The 18,182-nt window shown below is 41.7% G+C and overlaps 3 protein-coding genes across 3 annotated transcripts in view; 2 read left to right on the top strand and 1 right to left on the bottom strand.

Moving 5' to 3' along the window:
* Window positions 1-4,325: 4,325 nt before the first annotated feature.
* supt4h1 (SPT4 homolog, DSIF elongation factor subunit) lies at window positions 4,326-6,389 on the bottom strand. Its single transcript, XM_055043416.1, has 5 exons — window positions 6,216-6,389; window positions 5,974-6,080; window positions 5,811-5,866; window positions 4,826-4,879; window positions 4,326-4,512 (listed from the first exon to the last, which is right to left on the bottom strand). Exons 1-5 carry the CDS (start codon window positions 6,282-6,284, stop codon window positions 4,445-4,447), a joined length of 354 nt encoding a protein of 117 aa, XP_054899391.1. The 5' UTR covers window positions 6,285-6,389; the 3' UTR covers window positions 4,326-4,444.
* Window positions 6,390-7,664: 1,275 nt separating this feature from the next.
* hsf5 (heat shock transcription factor family member 5) lies at window positions 7,665-12,170 on the top strand. The gene is made up of 7 exons (XM_055043412.1): window positions 7,665-7,869; window positions 8,268-8,810; window positions 8,907-9,233; window positions 9,966-10,042; window positions 10,166-10,474; window positions 11,573-11,671; window positions 11,772-12,170. Exons 2-6 carry the CDS (start codon window positions 8,318-8,320, stop codon window positions 11,639-11,641), a joined length of 1,275 nt encoding a protein of 424 aa, XP_054899387.1. The 5' UTR covers window positions 7,665-7,869; window positions 8,268-8,317; the 3' UTR covers window positions 11,642-11,671; window positions 11,772-12,170.
* Window positions 12,171-12,507: 337 nt separating this feature from the next.
* Window positions 12,508-18,182, top strand: part of LOC129368439 (E3 ubiquitin-protein ligase RNF43) — a 94,488-nt gene continuing 88,813 nt past the window's right edge. Inside the window, exon 1 of the mRNA XM_055043407.1 lies at window positions 12,508-14,438. Coding sequence (XP_054899382.1) covers window positions 14,229-14,438 — 210 coding nt within the window. The 5' untranslated portion in view covers window positions 12,508-14,228. The remainder of the gene's footprint in view (window positions 14,439-18,182) is intronic.

Raw genomic sequence — 18,182 nt, 5'->3', positions numbered from 1 at the left:
TACTTTTTCTGTTTTTGTTTTTTCTAATCATAATTACATCTTTCAGATTACGACACAAATTTTAATAGCACACAAATACAACCTTGGTAAATGAAAAAAGGTGTTTTTACACATCTTTATGTATATAGAGACAAATATAACCAAGGCAATCACTTCCTTTATTAGATCACAGCTTAATTGTGATTAGTCCATGTTTTTGTTTTAATCTGTGTACTGCCATATTACATTGATTTTTTTTCAAATGGGATATTTATTTCACAAAGCATTCATTGATATTTATTTAATATCTGGACATTTTACTCGTGATCTCAATGTGGCCTGGAATGGAAATTAGTTGACAGAACTAGTTTTGACTAAAAACAAATTTTAAAAAAGTAGAGAACAACATTCGTGTTACCAGGAACCAAACAGAATTTATTTATCTCAATCCTGTCGCGTCTCCCAGACAAAGCAAGAAGCGGGTCAGACCGGTGAGGCCTTGGCTTCTTTTAAAAAGAACCCAAAGCGTCCTGGTGCGCAGCGCTGCGCTCCGGGCTGCCGGAGGGAGGAAGTGTCGTCACCGCTGACGAAACGCATCGGTCTGAGCGCGCGTGGGGCTTTGTCGACCCGCGTCCATTTCTCCGTTTTGACATTCCCACCTCCCCCCTCTGTCTGTTGTCCACTTCAGGGGGGAAAAAAACCCACAAATGAAATCCGGCGAGGCGAGCCGTTCTGACTCGAACCTGCGCTCCACACCTCGCTCACTGAGCCGACGCTTTCCGTTGAGCTCAAAAGGCCCGATGTGGCCAAATAAGGGCAAAAGACAAGGAGTCGAGAGGCCTCTCTGGTGTGTGTGTGTGTGTGTGGGTGCGTGTGTGTGTGCGTGTGTGTGTGTGTGTGTGTGTGTGTGTGTGTGTGCGTGTGAAAGTGAAGGGTGCGCTTCAACAAAGCTCTATATGGGAGACTGAAGGGTGGAGCCCAAAGCCTTCCTGGCAACGCCTGCGGTCGTGTGAGCTGCGCTCTCGGTTTTGTTTTTAGCTCGCAGCTCTGAAATGACTTCACCCACGTGCTGGTTTAAAGGCGACACAAGAAAAGAGCAAAAAAAAAAAAAAAAAGAGTGAAATTCAGCCACTTTAGCACAGGATGGTAGACATGGGGTTAAAAAAAAACCTAAGAACAATTGGATGATTGTCTTAGGTTTTCTCTTTCGATGAGCCATAAGTGAAACTCAGTTGCGTCTCTCCAGTCATCTCACGGTGGAAAGTAACACTCAACACCCCAACATGCATTTGAATAACTGATTTTTTTAACTTTTCTCATTTTGCCCCTAAAAACACCAGCGTGAGGGAAATGGAGGGCAGAGGGGGCTCTTTGGTACAGAATGCTAATTCGGTTTCAGATTAGTTTTTACGATTTTTTTTTACCCCCCTTCTGCCGCCACGTTTAGGTCAGAGGTCGATATCCGGACCGCACCTGCGCGGTTCACCGTTCCACGTCGAGACAGAAGCTGACGTTCTGCTGACGTTCTGCTGACGTTCCGCAGCGGCCTCTAGTTTGCTAGCTTCTTTTTGTTGCCGCGTTTTGTTGCGAGCCTTTCTTTTCCTTCCCCCACCCATTTATTTTGAGACGCTTCTTCATTCCCTGCTTTGGCCCGAGATGTAAATTTCATTCTTTTAGCTGTTCGTGTGAAAACAAGACCACAACAGAAAGATAAATTCACTTCTCTTTTCCTTTTGCTCTGAAAAAAGGCGCTTCGTTGAGCGCGGCTAAGCTAACATTAGCCCGGTTTGGGCATTTTGGCTTTTTGGGCTTTAGTCTTCAAACCGTGCCACAGATTCTCATTTGGATGCATGTTTGGCCCTTGCTGAACCGTGAAGCCATTGTGACTGATAAAGACGCTTTGATCTAGAACTCTCCCTTGTCACGCTGGCTGTGTGGTTAGAGTTGTTGTTCTGCTGGAAGTGAAGCTTTCATTACATTATTTATAGGTCGAATGCTGTTTACCTATTTACAGGGTGACAGTGTTCAGTGTTATGCTACTTTATGTTGGTCTGTCATGTAAAATGGAAATAAAATGCAGTGGTTGCAACATCAGAAATGTAAAATCTGCAGCCGCCAAAATCACCCGAGGGTCCACAGGTTAGGGCTGTTTGGTCTTTTGTTATTCGACAGCAAATAGTTTAATGAACTCTAACATTTTAACAAACAGTTGAACAGTTTCCCACTTCTGAAAAACAGGTTTTTACAGCTATACTGTAAAAACCTGTTTTTTTTTTTTTTTTAGAGATAAAGCATTTATATCATGACTTTATTTCCATCAGGGAATATACACACCAACATTTGACTTGCTTCTGTAGCTGGCGTAAATTGTGCTCAAGTTTATTTGATGGTATTGATGCACCGAGTGTGTGTGCGTGTGCATGCGTGCGTTTCTGATACTGCGACATATCTGATAAGTTGGGGTTCTTTTTCCAGCTGTTTCTTCCTTTGTTTGCCTCGATTGACTCAGCGTTTTCATACCTCACATAAATTCAGTTTGGCAAAAACAAAACATTTGGCTTCCTGAATTGATATTGCACAAAACTACACTGACTTAAATCTAAAAAATCTTATGCTTTTCTATGTCCTCTTATTTTGCTACTACAGTTTTTTATTTATTTATTTTTTATACAGCTACTGCAGCTGTAAAAACCCAGTGCAGACTCCTCCAACCGCTACAGAAAAGAGAAAGGACTGGTTTCCTTATTCTCAGCTGTAGGGTTTGCACATCATTCCGTCTTCCTATTCGCTGTCCTTTGTGGTCTTTCATTAAAGTAAAAGGAACTGGCACAACTGTCCATCATCAAATGTGTGCCTTTATGAAATAAAATAAAGTTATTTAGCAGAGTTTGAAATTAGGTCTCCTATGTTTTCAGCTTGGGTAAGTTGCAAGTTTGTGGATTAAGTCCAGACTTTCACTTAGGACTTAATAATAAAACATCACATCAGCACCGCAGCAGCAATAAGCAACTGCCCACTTTAACAGATGCAGAAAGTCCTCAGTGTGTGTGACTTTGACGCATCAGTAAAATCATAAAAAGTGAAATCAGACAAGCTGCGGCCCTTCGGGATGTAAACAGGGCTTCTTCCTGTGTCACGCAACAGATGACAAAATAACAGCCGAGCAACCTGAGACGTTATTCTTTTTTGTGTGAAACTGTAGCCACGGCAGTAACTAAAACCGAAAGATCCCTTCTGGTTGACCCGGGGCTTTTTTTTTTTTTTTTTGGGTGATGGACACCAGGAAGGAGACTCGGAGCAGACAGGAGGCACGTGTCCTACCAACAAGAGAAACTCAGTAGGAGGCGACATCTTGTGGCCCAGATGAATAAGAACAAGGATGTTTGTGCAACATCCACCCAGTGACTGTCCAGACCAGTCACTGGTTAGTCGATTTCAGTCTATCTTGCATGCAGGAAAACATCTGAACATTATTGAAAATTTAATTTGCTTCATTAACTCAATTTGAAAAATGAAACTCATGCATTATATTTGTTTATTTTGATTGTTATGGCTTTCAGCTGGTATCCTCTAGGAGAGGGCTATCCGAGGTTTAGCCAAACATACAAATTGAAATTTGAGCGGAACGAAAAAGGTGTCCATTTTTAAACCATTCACACGCCGCAGGTATTAGAAACATCTCATCTAGGTGAGGAGGAAAAGGACTGGACCGTTGCTCAATGGCAGCAAAGTCTTGAGTCACATTAAAGTCATTTTAATCTGCCTGAAAATTTTTGAACACTTCATACGAGGGACAAACTTCATAAAGATGCTGAATTCACTTTGTTAAAAAAAAAAATCTAGTCTAGAGTGTTTTTGCATAAAACTAGCCCAATCCAGAGGCAGAGCTAACAATACATTACGGTAACTCAGAAAATGAGGCCAGTCCTGATCTAGTTTTTTTTTTTTTTCCTCATCACAAGAAACGGGGGACTTTCCAAAATCTAAGCGACTCAGCAGCCATTCGGTCACCATAGTTTCCACTGACCAGGGCCGCATCGCTTTCATCAATAAACGAACACGACAGCAGTTATTCTTTCCAGTGACTCCACTGCTCTGCGTCTTTCCTCGGCTGTGGTTTGTTGCTGAGTCATCCTGCAGTCTGTCTGACTTTGGTCCACACACAGAAACCAGCTATTTTTAGCCCGCTTCTGGCAGGCGGCGCCTCCTCCAGCTTGCAGGCCGGCTCTTCACCGGTCCAAAACAAAAGCCTGAGCGCCGGAGAAGAAGAGCGGCGACCACCTGCTGCCTGACCTCATCGACCGGTTTCAGTGCCAGAACATGCACAGACCAGACAGTCGTTACGGTTAGAGTAAAAAACAGACCTTTATTTTTGTTTGTCATGACAAAAAGATCCAGAATCAAAAAGATGTGTATGACTAAATGTGTTGTTGCACAAAGACAAGAAAGCAGGAAACTGAACAGGTTATGTTTTCACTGCCGTGTCTCTAGATTTGTACATCACTCCTCTGCTTTTCAGCTCTCTCACCACACCTTGGAAAAGGGAGAAAATCATTAGCAACACCAAAGGCAAGAAGGCTTAGCAATAAAACGCTAAACAGCAAAATCATCTAACATTTTTCTTTTTTTTTTTTTTGCACAGTATTTTCTGAATTGTCGGTAAGCAGTATGGTGGGTCTGATTGCCTTGCAGTGTCAGATTGGCTCTTTAAAAAGGAGGTAAAATAAGATATTCCTTCTGCCCCTTAACAGACGCGCTGAATTATGTCAGGATTTTGTCGCATTATGGGCAGGCGACAATTATAACACAGATAAAAACGTTTCTACTGAGTGTGTAGGTTCAGTACCTGGAGGTAGCCTGCCTGTCACCGACACTGCGTATACACCCGGCTTGCAGTTACCTGTGGAAGAAACAAATGTTATTTGAACTCGTTTTACGCGTCGAAAATTAAGCTGCAATGGTTTTATTGGACAGAAATTTCATATGTGAGGAAACTGCTGTTAAGACTGTTACAGCCAGAAGAAAAGTCCAGGTGACTAATATTTATCTTTGTTTTTTGTTGTTTTTTTTTAAAGCAATTTCTGCAAGTCTGCTCATAAATCCAGAGTACGAACAAATAAACGTCTTTGACATTTAGGCAATGTTTAAATTGGTCTCCAGCAAATACATCAGAAACAAACAGCAAACACATCATGTGAATAACTACTATGGTGAAACGACCAAAACCCGTAGACCGCGTTCAGCAAATAAAAACGGGTGGAGTTGGTTATTTTGGGAGGGGAATTTTTTTTTATTCCAAGATGTGCAATGTGAAGGGTTTAACTAATCCTTACAACTAGCTGACGTTTAAGCAAAGAGGAGCTAACGTCAACACGGATTCATCTTTATTTTACGCAGTTTCACTAAATACCTTTCAGAACTCTGAAATGAGAGAAGCTGCTTGGTCAGAAGAAGTATTTATAATGTGTTTTTGTATTTTTAAAGGCCATATATGAAGTGGAATGTTTGTTTTCAAATATGATACTCTACAGTGTGCACAAATGTGACTGTAGAGTATCATATTATCCAACATAATATTATCTTGAATAAACATATCTATGTTTATTCGCATCAGTAAAAAAGGTTTGGGGTGACAATTTCTCACACGTTACCAGAACTGTAGCTTGTAGCAATCCACAGGCAATTCAGACTTTTTTGATGGACTAAAAAGGTTATTTTCTTTTAGACGCAACCGTCTGCTTACAATTGTAGTAGTGACTGGGTTAACAGGAAATCAGACATTTCAGTGGAAACGAAGGAAGTGTTTATAACACTTGTAGCCCTAGTTTTACCTATTCTCTGCCATTTAGCCACCCAGCTGTCTTCAGGACTCATCATGGCTACTACCCTGGGAAATTAACATCACAACAAGTCCACAATTAATCATTTTTAGTTGTCCCGCGCACCAAAGTGCTGTCCAAGTGTTGCAGCGTGTTGGTTGTTGAGATTGTTTACCCGTCAAACGAAGAACTTGTGCATTCATAAACCATTTCTCTGTTGCCCTTCATCTGGAGGTATGACTCACAATTGTCACAACCGTCATATTCAAACTGGTCGATGGTCTGAAGACGGGAAAACACGCGCAGACGCACACACACGATACAAATTAAGCAGAGGTAAATTACAAATACAAAAACAAATGCGACAGGGAAGCTAACAGTTAGCATAGACGCTAAATGGGTCTTTACTGGGTTCACCTTCACAAGAGAACACAGCAGACAGGCCCGGAGGTGGCGAAGGTCTTTTGGCACCGTTTCTAATGCCATTATTTTAAATTTCCAAAGAATATACCGCTATGATACAAGGTATCAGACTGGCTAATGTTCGTGGCTATGTATTTTTGAAGCGACGACTAATGACGCAGTCGGTAGCTCTAGGACCCACACTATGGTCCCCTAATTGTGCGCCTGATTAAAATCAAAATCCCATGAAGCTACCAGTTTTGAAACGTCTTAAAGATTTATTAATACCAGAGCCGCTAATTGTTATCTTTACAGGACTATGGGTTGCAATGTTTCCGGATGTGTAAATAATCTATTCTTCTGCTGCTGAAAGACAACGAATTTAAACCCTGCCAGTAAAATTCAGCATTCATTTTACAATAATTCTTTTTTTTTTCTGAAAATTGAAATACAGAATATTTTATTTTTAGAAACCTTTTAAGTTGCATGAATTACTGCATATAAGTGGTGTGGTACAGAGGCGATAAGCCTGTGAAGATGTTGAGGAAGTCCAGGTTGCTTAGTTGGTGACATTCAGGTTATTTGCATTGTTTGGAAGGTTCTCATCTTTCTCTTGACAATACCCCAGCGGTGTGTCTTCTGGCCAACCCTCTTCTCTCTGTACACAAATGACTGCACCTCCATATGAGAAACTGAGAATTTTGCAAATGACACATTGGTGGTTCTTTTTTAATGCAGACTCAACACATCCTGGACCAAGACTGCTTATAGGCTTTTGCTTTTAGACTGGTGGCAAGGAGCATTGCCTGCAAAAACCAGTCTTCACAGAGACGGTTTCGTCCCCTGGGCTGTCTCCGATTAATAGAATGCACACCTTAAAGCCTGAGTATCCATCTTTGTATGGTGACTTCGAAAGATGTCACCATACAAAGCAGACTCCCCCCGAGTCTGCTTCAGCCTATGCAATGTAACTCTTAATTAATAAATTGGCTTTTGTTCACAATTCCTTCAAGACTGTGGTTATTCTCGTTGCAAGTGCACACTTCTTCCTTCCACTCAAATTGTCATTTGTGCAGGACGTAAGGCTTCACCATCAAGATGTTTTTCTAAAAATAATTTTTGATTTGGCTGGTGTCATGTTTGAATTTTCTGAGATACAGCAGTTGAGATTACAGGTGTGAATATAAATGCGTAGTGAGTTTCACTTTTATTCAATTTTAAATGTTTGTGATTTTTCTAATTAGGTAAGATGCATATCTCAAAAGGATTTTGCTGCACCCTATGTGTAACAATGTGTTTCAGAGTCAGACAGTGACTGTAATTTCTGTTCCATAATTGCTTCACATGGCATGATATCAAATTGAAACCATTTGAAATGGTTTACATCAATTTTGTCCAACCCCCTGCCTCCTCTTTCAGGCTGTCGTGCAACAACAGCCAGAAGCTTCAGTCAGAAGTGTCTCCAGATGTGCTGCGGCACAGAGCGCTACAAGAGTTGACAGCGACATTCAAATCCTCCCTTTTGACTCAACCAAAGTATTTCTCACTTGAACTGAATTTTGATCTGATGGAGACAGTTGGAGCTCGGACGGGGTTGCCGTGGAAACGGACCTCCAACAGCTCCAACGATCTTGGGAATTCCCAACAGTTTGAGCCACAGTGACCCAAGGTATGTTTACAACCGAGTCTTGGTTTATTCTAGCACTAAATGTTTCAAAATATATATATTTGACCTTTATTAGGCAGTCCTGAATGACGTCACAAACAGGTTTGGTTTAGTTTAAAAGGCTTTCGGCGATGCCTTTGCTAAAGCTAGCCAACGTTTCATAACTGCTAACAGCAATGCTCGAATATTGCTGAACGTTCTTGCAATTTTCTGAAATTTTCCTTAGTTTCCACTCACGACATTATTGTCGTCTGCGACAATTAGCGTTGTTTCATTTTTAGACACTGAATTTGGGCTTTTCTGACTCCTGGTCGCAGAGAACCGAGACCATCAGCTAAGTGGTTACAACGGCTAAGTTAGCCCCCCCATTACGTCCGTTGCTTTTTTTTTTTTTCCCCCAGAAGAAGCCCCGCCACTTAACACCGCCCGCTCCAGCTACACAGATGAAAGCATGGATGACGCTAACATTTTCAACCCCGGCAACATCAACCCCAACATTTTCCCCGCCAAGCTTTGGCGTTTGGTGAACAACCCGGCGGACGGAGCCATCCGCTGGGACAGCCGCGGCCAGGTGATCGTCATCGACCAGCAGCTCTTCGAGGCCCAGATCTTGTCCCCGACCTCCAGGACCTTCAGCAGCACCGACACCTTCAAGACCACCAACTTCTCGAGCTTCGTCCGCCAGCTCAACCTGTACGGATTCAAGAAGGTCGATCTGCCCGCCGACCACGAAGAAGAAGCGGGCAACAGGCTGTATCACCATTTTCACAACCCGAACTTTCAGCGCAGCTGCCCTCAGCTTCTGGAGAACCTCGTCAGGCTCACTGTGGACAACAAAGCCAAACTGAAAGCCGGACAGGACATCAGCTCCCGGCTCCCCAACCCCAACCGGTACCAGCGACTAGGTTTCAGCACAGACGGCAAAGACAATGTCCTAAAAGGAAGTAAGTGAGATCTTATGAGCTCCTTGTTTGTTAATGCTGACCAGAATGAGCAAAAGTAATCGAAACTTTGTCCATGTCCATATGTGTTTGGTCCAGGATATTTCTTGCCTTCGCGACCCTCAAACCAGTCGCCAGCTCATCCGTACCATCCCCATAAATCCCAGACTATGAGACCTCAGAGTGGAACCCCAGTGCCACCACGGTACCTGCGCAGGGTAACTGGAGCAGCTCTCTCCCCTACCACTCTGCCCCTGGCGAAAGACGGGCCGATTCCTTTGAGGCACCCTTACACTGGAGGGTCCTCAAACTCCAAAACGCTGCATGTTCAGCAGGGCTTCCTACCTCGTATGAGCAACCGAGAAACACATTTCAATAGTTTTAGTCCTCGGAATCCCCAGTATCAAGCTGGCTACTATCCCACAGGTGAGGCCAAGGTTGTACTAGTGTGTGTTGACAAATCAAACATCTACTTTTCAACAAGTAGTTGTTGAGAAGTTACTTGAAGGTTACCCGGTTTTTAGATCAGTATGTTTTGAAATATCATTGCCACTTCAAAAAAAAGAACCACCTTTTTCTGCAAATACAGCTCAAGTCGGTGCCTCTGCATCATCTTTCACATGTAGCAAATTGTTTCCCCCCTCAATTTTCTTTGCAGTATGGCTCAATCTTGATGATATTTAATAGAGTATTTATGTCTTTCTCCATATTCTTACTTGGATTTAAGTCTGGGTTTTGGGTCATTTTAAAACTTGTTTTTCCTGCGATCAAACTGAGTCCACTGCCACCCTGGTTCCAGCGGACATATTGCTTTTCTGAAAGATGAACCTACACATCAGTCTCAATTTTTGTGCAATCTCTAGTATGTTTTCTTCCAGATTTTTTTTAATTTTAATTATGAACTTTCGGCATGCACCTGTTTGCAAATAGATTAAAATGTGCGCAAAAAAAGAAGCTTGAAAGCCACATTCTGTTAAGTATTGATCTATCACATTGTGTGGCAGTACGTTACGTTGACATTTGTGGTCACAATGAGCGAAACTGCTAAAAAGGTTCATGTGATATGAATATATTTTTGCGAGGAAATGCAGAAGCAGTCACACGGGAGCTCAGAGTCCTGACTTGAAGCTACAATTTAATGTCTTTTCCTGTTTGAAGTTTGCCCTTGCTTCCACCCGAACCTCGTCTCACCGAACATAACAGGCCTCCAGTTTCCTCCCAGACGTTTTTACCAGGTCGGTGAATAAGAGTGGATGATTTTTTTTCATGTTTTCATCATCGACTTGTTTTTTTAAAACATAATCGATGTTGAATCGTTTTTTTTGGTTTTGTTTTGTTTTGTTTTTTTACTCGTCTAGGCTGAAGGTCCCGTGACCGTGTTCGACCCCAACCGCAACTTACAAACTTCCGAAAGCCAGGAAGTGAAAAAGCCTGAAGTCAACTTAGATGTAGTTTTCCAGATTGCAGATGAGGTGATGCAAACTTCACCCAGTGCCTGTCTGGTGAAAGTGGAGAGCGCGGAGAAACCCGTCTCCGTGCCACAGCCCTCCTCTGACCCCAGGGATGCCGTCGCGTGTAAAAGCAGCAGAGCTCCTGTCGTTAAAAAGGAGGAGGAGGAGCTCGTGGTTTCAGTACCGGAGCAAATGGCTGACGATGTTATATATGAGGTGAGTCTTTGTGCCAAACACATCTTCACTGGAGTTAGTATTTGCTTTTGAAGAATGTTGTCTGTTATTTGCAGGCTTTGTTCAGACTAGCAGATAATTATCTTCATTATTAATGTATGTCTTTATGCTTTGTGTATAATTAACACGCTGCAAAAACACAAAGTCTTAGAAAGTATTTTTGCTGTAGTTTCTAGTGCAAAATATCTCAGTACATTTGAAATAAGACAAAATGTATTTACAAGTAACCTTTTGGTAATGAGTAGAAGCTTGTTGTAAGTCAATAATTATATAATAATCATAATAATAATATAATAATAATAATAATATATAATAATAATAATAACATAATAATAAGTCTTGATGAAAAAAAGTCCTAGATCCACTTTTTCACATATGAGAAAAATGTCTTGTTATAAGTGAAATCATTTTCCAATTTCTTAATCAATATTAAGAAATCATTGACTTGAAACAAGCCAATAAATCTTGCTAAAAAGTTACCGGTACGTTAATTTTGTCTTATTTTAAGTGTACTGGAATATTTGCACTAGAAATCAGTAAAACACTTAGTAATATTTTGTGGGATCAAAAATCTAAAGCTAAATATTTAACATATTTTTTAAGCAGAACAGTACAGTGAAGTTCATTTATTCTTTGGGAAAAAACCATTTAACTCACTGAATATTGCATAGACAGTATTGTTATTAAAAAATAAGATTACCCACTGGGAAACAGAGTAGTGCTTTTGTAACTATTCTGCCTAATGTTTTGGCCATTATGCCTTTCGCTGCAGCTTCCAAATAACCTTAACAAAATGTTAAGGTTATTTGGACCGTCCATCGTGTCCTCCTAAAAGAGGACACGATGGACGGTCTTCTTTTAGTTTTCACAACCTTGTATTTTTTACAACTGGGAGTCATTTTTCACCAAGTTGGATTTCTTTTTCTTGTACAGAGCGGAATGCTTCAAACTTGTTTACCATCATACCTGTTTACATATAATAAATCCAGGAATGAGTAAATTCTATTTATTGTTTTTTTTTTGTTTGTTTGTTTTGTTTTGGTTTATTTTTTTTGTCATCTTCTTCTGTGTCTCGGCAAGGTTCACTTTGATCAAGACAATGATGCTGAGCTCGTAAATGTCGAGGTTAGCAACTCGGTTCAGGATTAGGATGAGCAGGACAGCACAGGGACTTCTTAGGTAAGGCACGGCAGGAGCACATTTAGAGGAAACGCAGTGGAAAGAATGAGGTTGCATGATTATTTAGAGTCAGTGACAGGCGGTTACGTCTCCCCTTTAGATTTCAGCTCACTGATTGATTCAGCTCGCGACAAGAAGTATCCGCAATGAATTCACAGTGCGACTTCAGGCTCCACTTTGATGATTTCTTTCTGTGTAAACAAAAAAAATGTTGTTTTCATATACATCTTTTCTCTTTAGTTTCTTTTGTGATTGTGCAGTTGTGCTTTTCGCTGTAACTAGAATAATTTCAACTGTAGTGTGTTTGTGTTGAACCATTTGAAATTTTACATCAAAAGGAATGCATGTTTTTAAGGACTGTAATTTGATATGAAGACTTTGGAAAGGATTCTTATGAATTGTAATGTTGTACAACTCCGCTACTTTAACTCAAAGCAGTGGTGTGTGTCATAGCGGAAAACAGAACCTCTGTTCAATTACATTTCTTAGTGAGTTTTTTTTTTTTTTTTTTTTTTTTTTTGCTGTTTTTTTTTTTGTTTGTTTGTTTTTTACGTCAGAAAAAATGTTTGGTAAAAATATGAATATTTTGTATTACAAATTGCTTTTATTTTTCATTTTATTTCTTGTCTAAAGCACCTTTAAAACCTGTCAATGTCACGATTTTTAAAGCACACTGCAAAACATTCTTATTAAAACAGACTACACTTTCCAGCTGCCTGGTTTATTTACGAGGAATTTGTTGGTGCGGCTGAAATGTACATAAGGACACTAGGGGGAGCCCTTTAGCTGTTTTTGATTAGTTTTGACGGCAGCTCCACCCTCAGCTTGTCTCCATGCCGCCTTCACGTGTAATTTGTAAATTGAAAGTCAATGAACTGATTTATTTTTTTAAACTAGATCTATAAATTGAACATTTTCACATCGTTTTGATGGGGTTCGCCCAAGTATGTAAACGTGTACTGCTCGATGGTTGCTCGGGTTGTAAAAATAAGTATGACGTTGCAGAAAATGTCGCTAATTTTAGAGCGTTACAATAACGACAAATGATTAATTACGCGTAATCTCTTCAGACGATTCAAAATCAATTTGTATTTATTTGTCATTAATTGCTACGTTTTTTTTGTTTTGTTTTTCTGCTATGGTTAAGTTTTGACCCAAAAAAATATAAAATATTTCTGTTGACGCTTTCACGTGAAGGCAGCAAGCCTGCGAGCAGGTAGAGTGACAATGAGATCCCACGGGAGCGACAGAGAGTCCGGGAGGTAAACTTTTGAGACGGTGTCATAGCTGTGCGCTCTGTCCCAGGACCCTAACCACGCGCAGTGGGGACTACATGGAGGCTGGACTACTACTCCTTCACGCGTTTCGGGGTGTTTTTCCCCGGTTTACTCGCCTGTAATTCTGATGAGCGATTCATTTCCCCCCCTGCGTGCTCTCAGGAGGGTCGGTTCTCATTTCTCAATATGCCGCGGAGGCTCTCTGAAGTCGGGGCTGCCTCCTTCTCGTTTAATTGAGGAGCGACTGCAGGACGTCAGTGAGCGGCAGGTTAGGGTTTAGAAGCCGCTTCGGCGTTTCAATCAGTTTAGTTACAAAGTTCTGAGCTCCGCGAGAAAACTGTCCGTTTGTTCCGGTTAATAATTAGATAGAGCCGAGAGAGCGCAGACGAGCAGCTCCTTCGAGGATTTACTTCTTTTTTTTCCTTTTCTTTTTTCTCTTTTTTTCCTTTTTTTTTTTTCTCTTTTTTTTTTTTTTTTTTTTTTTTTTTTGCTTCCCCGGCCGCGAAGCACATTGCACAACTTTTCGGCGTCGGGTTTTATCCGCCAGCATGGCTCCCAGCTCTCCGGCGGCAACCTGTGTCCCAGCCTTTGAAGTTCAAGCCGTGACTCTCGAGCGTTTTCCGTGGATTTATCCAGAAAATGCGGCGCCCACGGGACGGGCTCGCGTCTTCTGACACTTTTCCACCCAGCTCGCGGTCGCTCGCACGATGTGACCGAAAGACGCGGCGGAATTACGTCCTACTGCAACATAAAGCGCAAGTCGGATACATGACCGGGATTTGAGCCAAGTGGAGACCGGGGGCTCGGGGGGAGGGAGGGGGTAACTAACGCCAGCTCATCTCTGAGGAAAACAACCTGCGAGCGAGGAGAGCTGAGGGTTTGTGATGCGGAGCGGCGTTTTTTTTTTTTTTTTTTTTTTTTTGAGAGGGAGAAATCAGTGCACCATTCAGGTTCCTTCATGCTGCATTGGAGTTTCCACCTTTCCACTTTAATAAACACTGGACGCAGGTTCATTTAAGGCCTGCTTACGTTCTCTCCCGTAACCTGCAGTGTTTCATGTGTGTGTGTATTTTAACCCAGATGCTGAATGGAAGTTTATGGAATTCTGATGGAAGCCCTTCATCACTAACAGTTTGGATTATAGCTCATTTCTTCAGCAGGTAGTTTACTGAGGTAGAAATAAATAAACTAAGAAGAAGAAGAAGTGGGACCTGTTCGTGTTGATATTTCTGACAAAGTCCAACGATGTGCGGCCGGGCACCGCCGCGCCAGCCGAGGCCATGACCGTCCCTCTGCGGCGCCTCGCCGGGCTCTGGCCGTGGCTGCTCATGGCGGCCCTGCAGGTGGTGCTGGGCCAGCCGAGCATGGAGTCGGAACTCCGAGCTGTCATCAACGTGACTCTGGTGAAGGATCCCACGGGGAAGCCCATCGTTCTGAAAGGGGAGTTCGTGGGAGGAAGTGCGGGCAACGCGCAAGGGAAGCTGAAGCAGGTAAGGAGTGACGCACCGGCCACTCGGCAAGACCTGACCTTTTTATCCAATCACGCCTCTGCGCTTGATGATGCTGTTTGTTTGTTTATGCAAGCTTGCAAAATGGTGCGAAGGTGCATTTTATTGCAAATCCACGAATTGCAACCGCTGCCTTAATAATGCAGACCAGGGATGTTCAAAAGTACTTTTTGAGAAATAAGTCATGTCTGGAAAAAAACATGAGGGGAAGTCCATCTGAACCACGTTTATTGAATATGGATATTGTGATTCCACCATAGCATGCCTTTCACCTCATTGAGACAGGATTTATTTCCTCCCCAACTCCACCTGTTTCTATCAGTTTACACGTCATCAACTGTCTGATAATGAATTTCACACCTCTGCCGGTTTTTATAGCTGCAGTTTACAGTCAAGCGTCAAATTAACTTCGAATATGCATTTGAACTGTACTTTTTCCAAAAGGATCTTAAAAAGGATGTTTAATTTTAATACGACCCAGGTTCAAGGCTACTCATTTCATGTAGAATATTATCATACAGCCCCCTAATATTACGATGAGTCTCCCAACACATGTTGAAGATGTCATCAAGATCCTGGCATGATTCTGGATTATTACCAGAAATGGCTTTGCTTTGCTACCTGGCATTTGAAATAATCTTACAGCTATACCTTCCAAAATTAGTTATGTGAGGGATTACCATCTTGTTGATACACCGTTTAACAGAAAGCATCCCCCCAGTTGAAAGGGTGTTTTGTGTGTGTGTTTTTTTTTTTAATTCTATTTTTAAGAAATATTCAGAAGCTATCAGGAACTATGAGGTCCTGACGAGGCACCGATGTCCACAGCGACTAAAACAGAAAGGCGCCTGGCTTCTCAAAGAACCGACAGTTTGGAGCGGCCTGCATGAACAAGCCAAATGCTTTTTGAAGGAAAAATAAAATCATATTTAGAAGAAAAACAGATTGAACTCTCAGACGACAAACAAGGTACCAAATAGCAAGCACGGCAGTGGCAGCATCATGTTGAGGGTCTCTTTCACTGCTGGTGCTACTTCTGCATTGCACAAACGACAGGAGGAAAGAAAACCTTCTATTCTTCTCCGGTCCATCGTTTGAGTTTTGTTTTCCCGTTTCGGTGCTGCAACAGGAAAATGATGCCAAACGCACATAAAAATAAAACTTGACTTTGAAATTTATTGCAATCATTGAACTTCTGGTTTAGCGTCAAGTTACACATATTGAAACATTTAGGATCTAAATGTCTCAATGAGTTCAATGAGCTATACCATTTTTGAACAGAACAGCTGTCCAATATTCCAGCAGATTTTTTTTGCCAGCAGCTCGGTGATTTAAAAAAAAAAAAAAAAAAGAGCAGCTCAAATACATAATCGAAACGCCACGATTCATATTAGATTCATGGATGACGAGTTTTCGTAAACATCTGACTGGAGCTGCGTGCGACTGGATTGCGGATCACGGTGTCTCTGAGCTGCTTAATCACATCCCGACTTCCTACAGACGATCAGAATTCCTTCACCAGAGCCAACATCTTATTACACTCGGTTTGTTTTGATGATGGAAGAAACATGTCGGCTGCGGTTGCCAACTGTTGTAGGTCGTGCATCTTCTCCAACGTGCTTGCTTTGTTTTCGCATCAGCTGTGTTTGGAGTCTGATGTTCGTCTGATGCATTCAATATCAAGGTGTGGCACAGGGCTTTCAGAAAGCAGCTAATCGTGTCGAGACCAATGAATGCCCTTTCTTTGTTTTTTTCCTCCTTTTTGACAAAAAAAAAGAAGCAATATTAGCCTTGAAAATATGAAGCATGCGGCCTATTCAGTTTGCATATTTAGCATTCAAGAGCGGATTAAGCTGTAAAGCCGGCCTGTGTGAATTTATTTACCGTCTCTAAAGGAACGGGACGACAGATCCGTAAGATCTCGTCTCTCCTCGCTCTACAGGTGTGGGGCTACTTGTGAACGTTTCGCCAGATGCTTCAGTTTGCTGTAATCGATGAGGCTTCACGCGGCGTCGCAGAGAAAGCCCTGCATCGGGCACTGTTAAAAAACCTCCCCTGTTATTCCCTCTCCTGGTAAAGCTCATCTGACTTTGCCGTGTCTGCGTGAGGCGTTGAAAACACGTTACGGATGCACATCACGGCGCTGCTCGGATCAAAGGCGCTTCCAGCTCTCTGGGATTTCCAGCTTACTTCATTTTATTTATTTATTTATTTATTTATTTTTTCCACTTTTTTCTTCACCCCACCAAACCTTGCAGAGTTTTGGGGATGGATCTTTTTGTTTTTTCTTAAGGATATTCAGGTTTAAGCGGTTCACATTTTGACACACAAGTAAAAGAAGTTTCCAGCTTTAAGATAACCATTCTGATCTCTGCCACACTCTGAGTACCTGTGGCATAAACCCTTCGTTTCCCTCCCTACCGAACCATGCAGGCGTAGTGAGGTCATCAATTTCAGACCATTTCTTCTGAAAACTGTTCTCGGTGCGCAGAAATGATGTTATGCTGCAGGATGCTTTTTGTTAGCACGCCGACCTGTTTCAACAGGTCTTTTTTTTTTTCTGCCGCTGCTGGCAGCTTTATGTACCCACTTTATGTTCTTGTCATTCAGTGGATAAGGCGGATGAAGGTTTGAAAGTTTTATGAAGAAATTCTCTGCGTGTTTTGATTCTCACTTGTAATCTGTCTTCGGCATTAACCACATCAGTGTGTAATTAACCGTCATGGGTTCCATATCTGATCAAAGACATGAGTATAAATATTCAGCAGGTGTGTTTTTGCTGGAGAGGTTCAGATCTGAGTTTTGGGTTCAATTGTAAAACTCTGATCTTTGAGCTAATGCCGAGTTGTTGTTTAGGAACTATAAGTCGATATTAGAACAGCAAGAATTGTGTCGTGATTGTTATTAATTATTTCTATTAGTAGCAAATGTATCGTATAAAACAACGGAGAAAGGGAACAGTCAATGTAAAACAATAATTTCAAAACGAAATAATGACAATAAGGAGAGCTTTGACGTCAGTTAGCAATTAGCCTGGTTAGCATTGGCTAGCATTACCGGGATGACAGCCTCAGTGTAACTTTTGTGGGGAATGTGAAAGTTTCAAAAGGAACAATGACGGAGAGAGATTTCAACTTTAAACACAAGTACAACGGAGCATTTTTGCTGCGCTTTTTTAAAGTCTTGCTTTCTCTTGCTCTTTCACAGCCTGAATGGTCTGTAGCTGTCATAGAAAAAGAGTTTCTTTTGAAACAGCTAGGCACATCTCTGTGCTTCCTCAGACTTCAGGTTTAAAACACGTAACAGCTAAACTTAGGTCATCGTCACTCAGTGACTGCACACACACACAGAGTGTTATTCTCACCACGGCCTGTTAGCGGTTAAGTGTGGCGCTGATGTCATTTTGACTTTCCTACCGGACGGTCACCAGCCAGGTCAATCAAACCAGCTGATTTGACATCTCAAATTTTGAGTGGGTTTCCAACATATCATAGCCATAAGTAGGATGGTTAATAGGTTATCTTTTGCAGTAGTTAGCTTTCTGCTGTGGCATTTCCTTTAAACACGTTAAATGGCAGCATTATGAATTTTCCGAACACTTGATTATAGCACAATTTCAGTCGTTACAAAAATGCTAAATATATATCAAATGTAAGAGAATTAACTGCGTGATTTAACATCTTGAAATTGAGTCTTATGAAACCTCACCTGCAGGAAAGCATCACA

This window comes from Poeciliopsis prolifica, unplaced genomic scaffold, assembly GCF_027474105.1.
Source record: "Poeciliopsis prolifica strain line A6 unplaced genomic scaffold, Auburn_PproV2 SCAFFOLD019, whole genome shotgun sequence".
NCBI lineage: Eukaryota > Metazoa > Chordata > Actinopteri > Cyprinodontiformes > Poeciliidae > Poeciliopsis > Poeciliopsis prolifica.
This window is presented reverse-complemented; position numbering and strand designations above follow the sequence as displayed.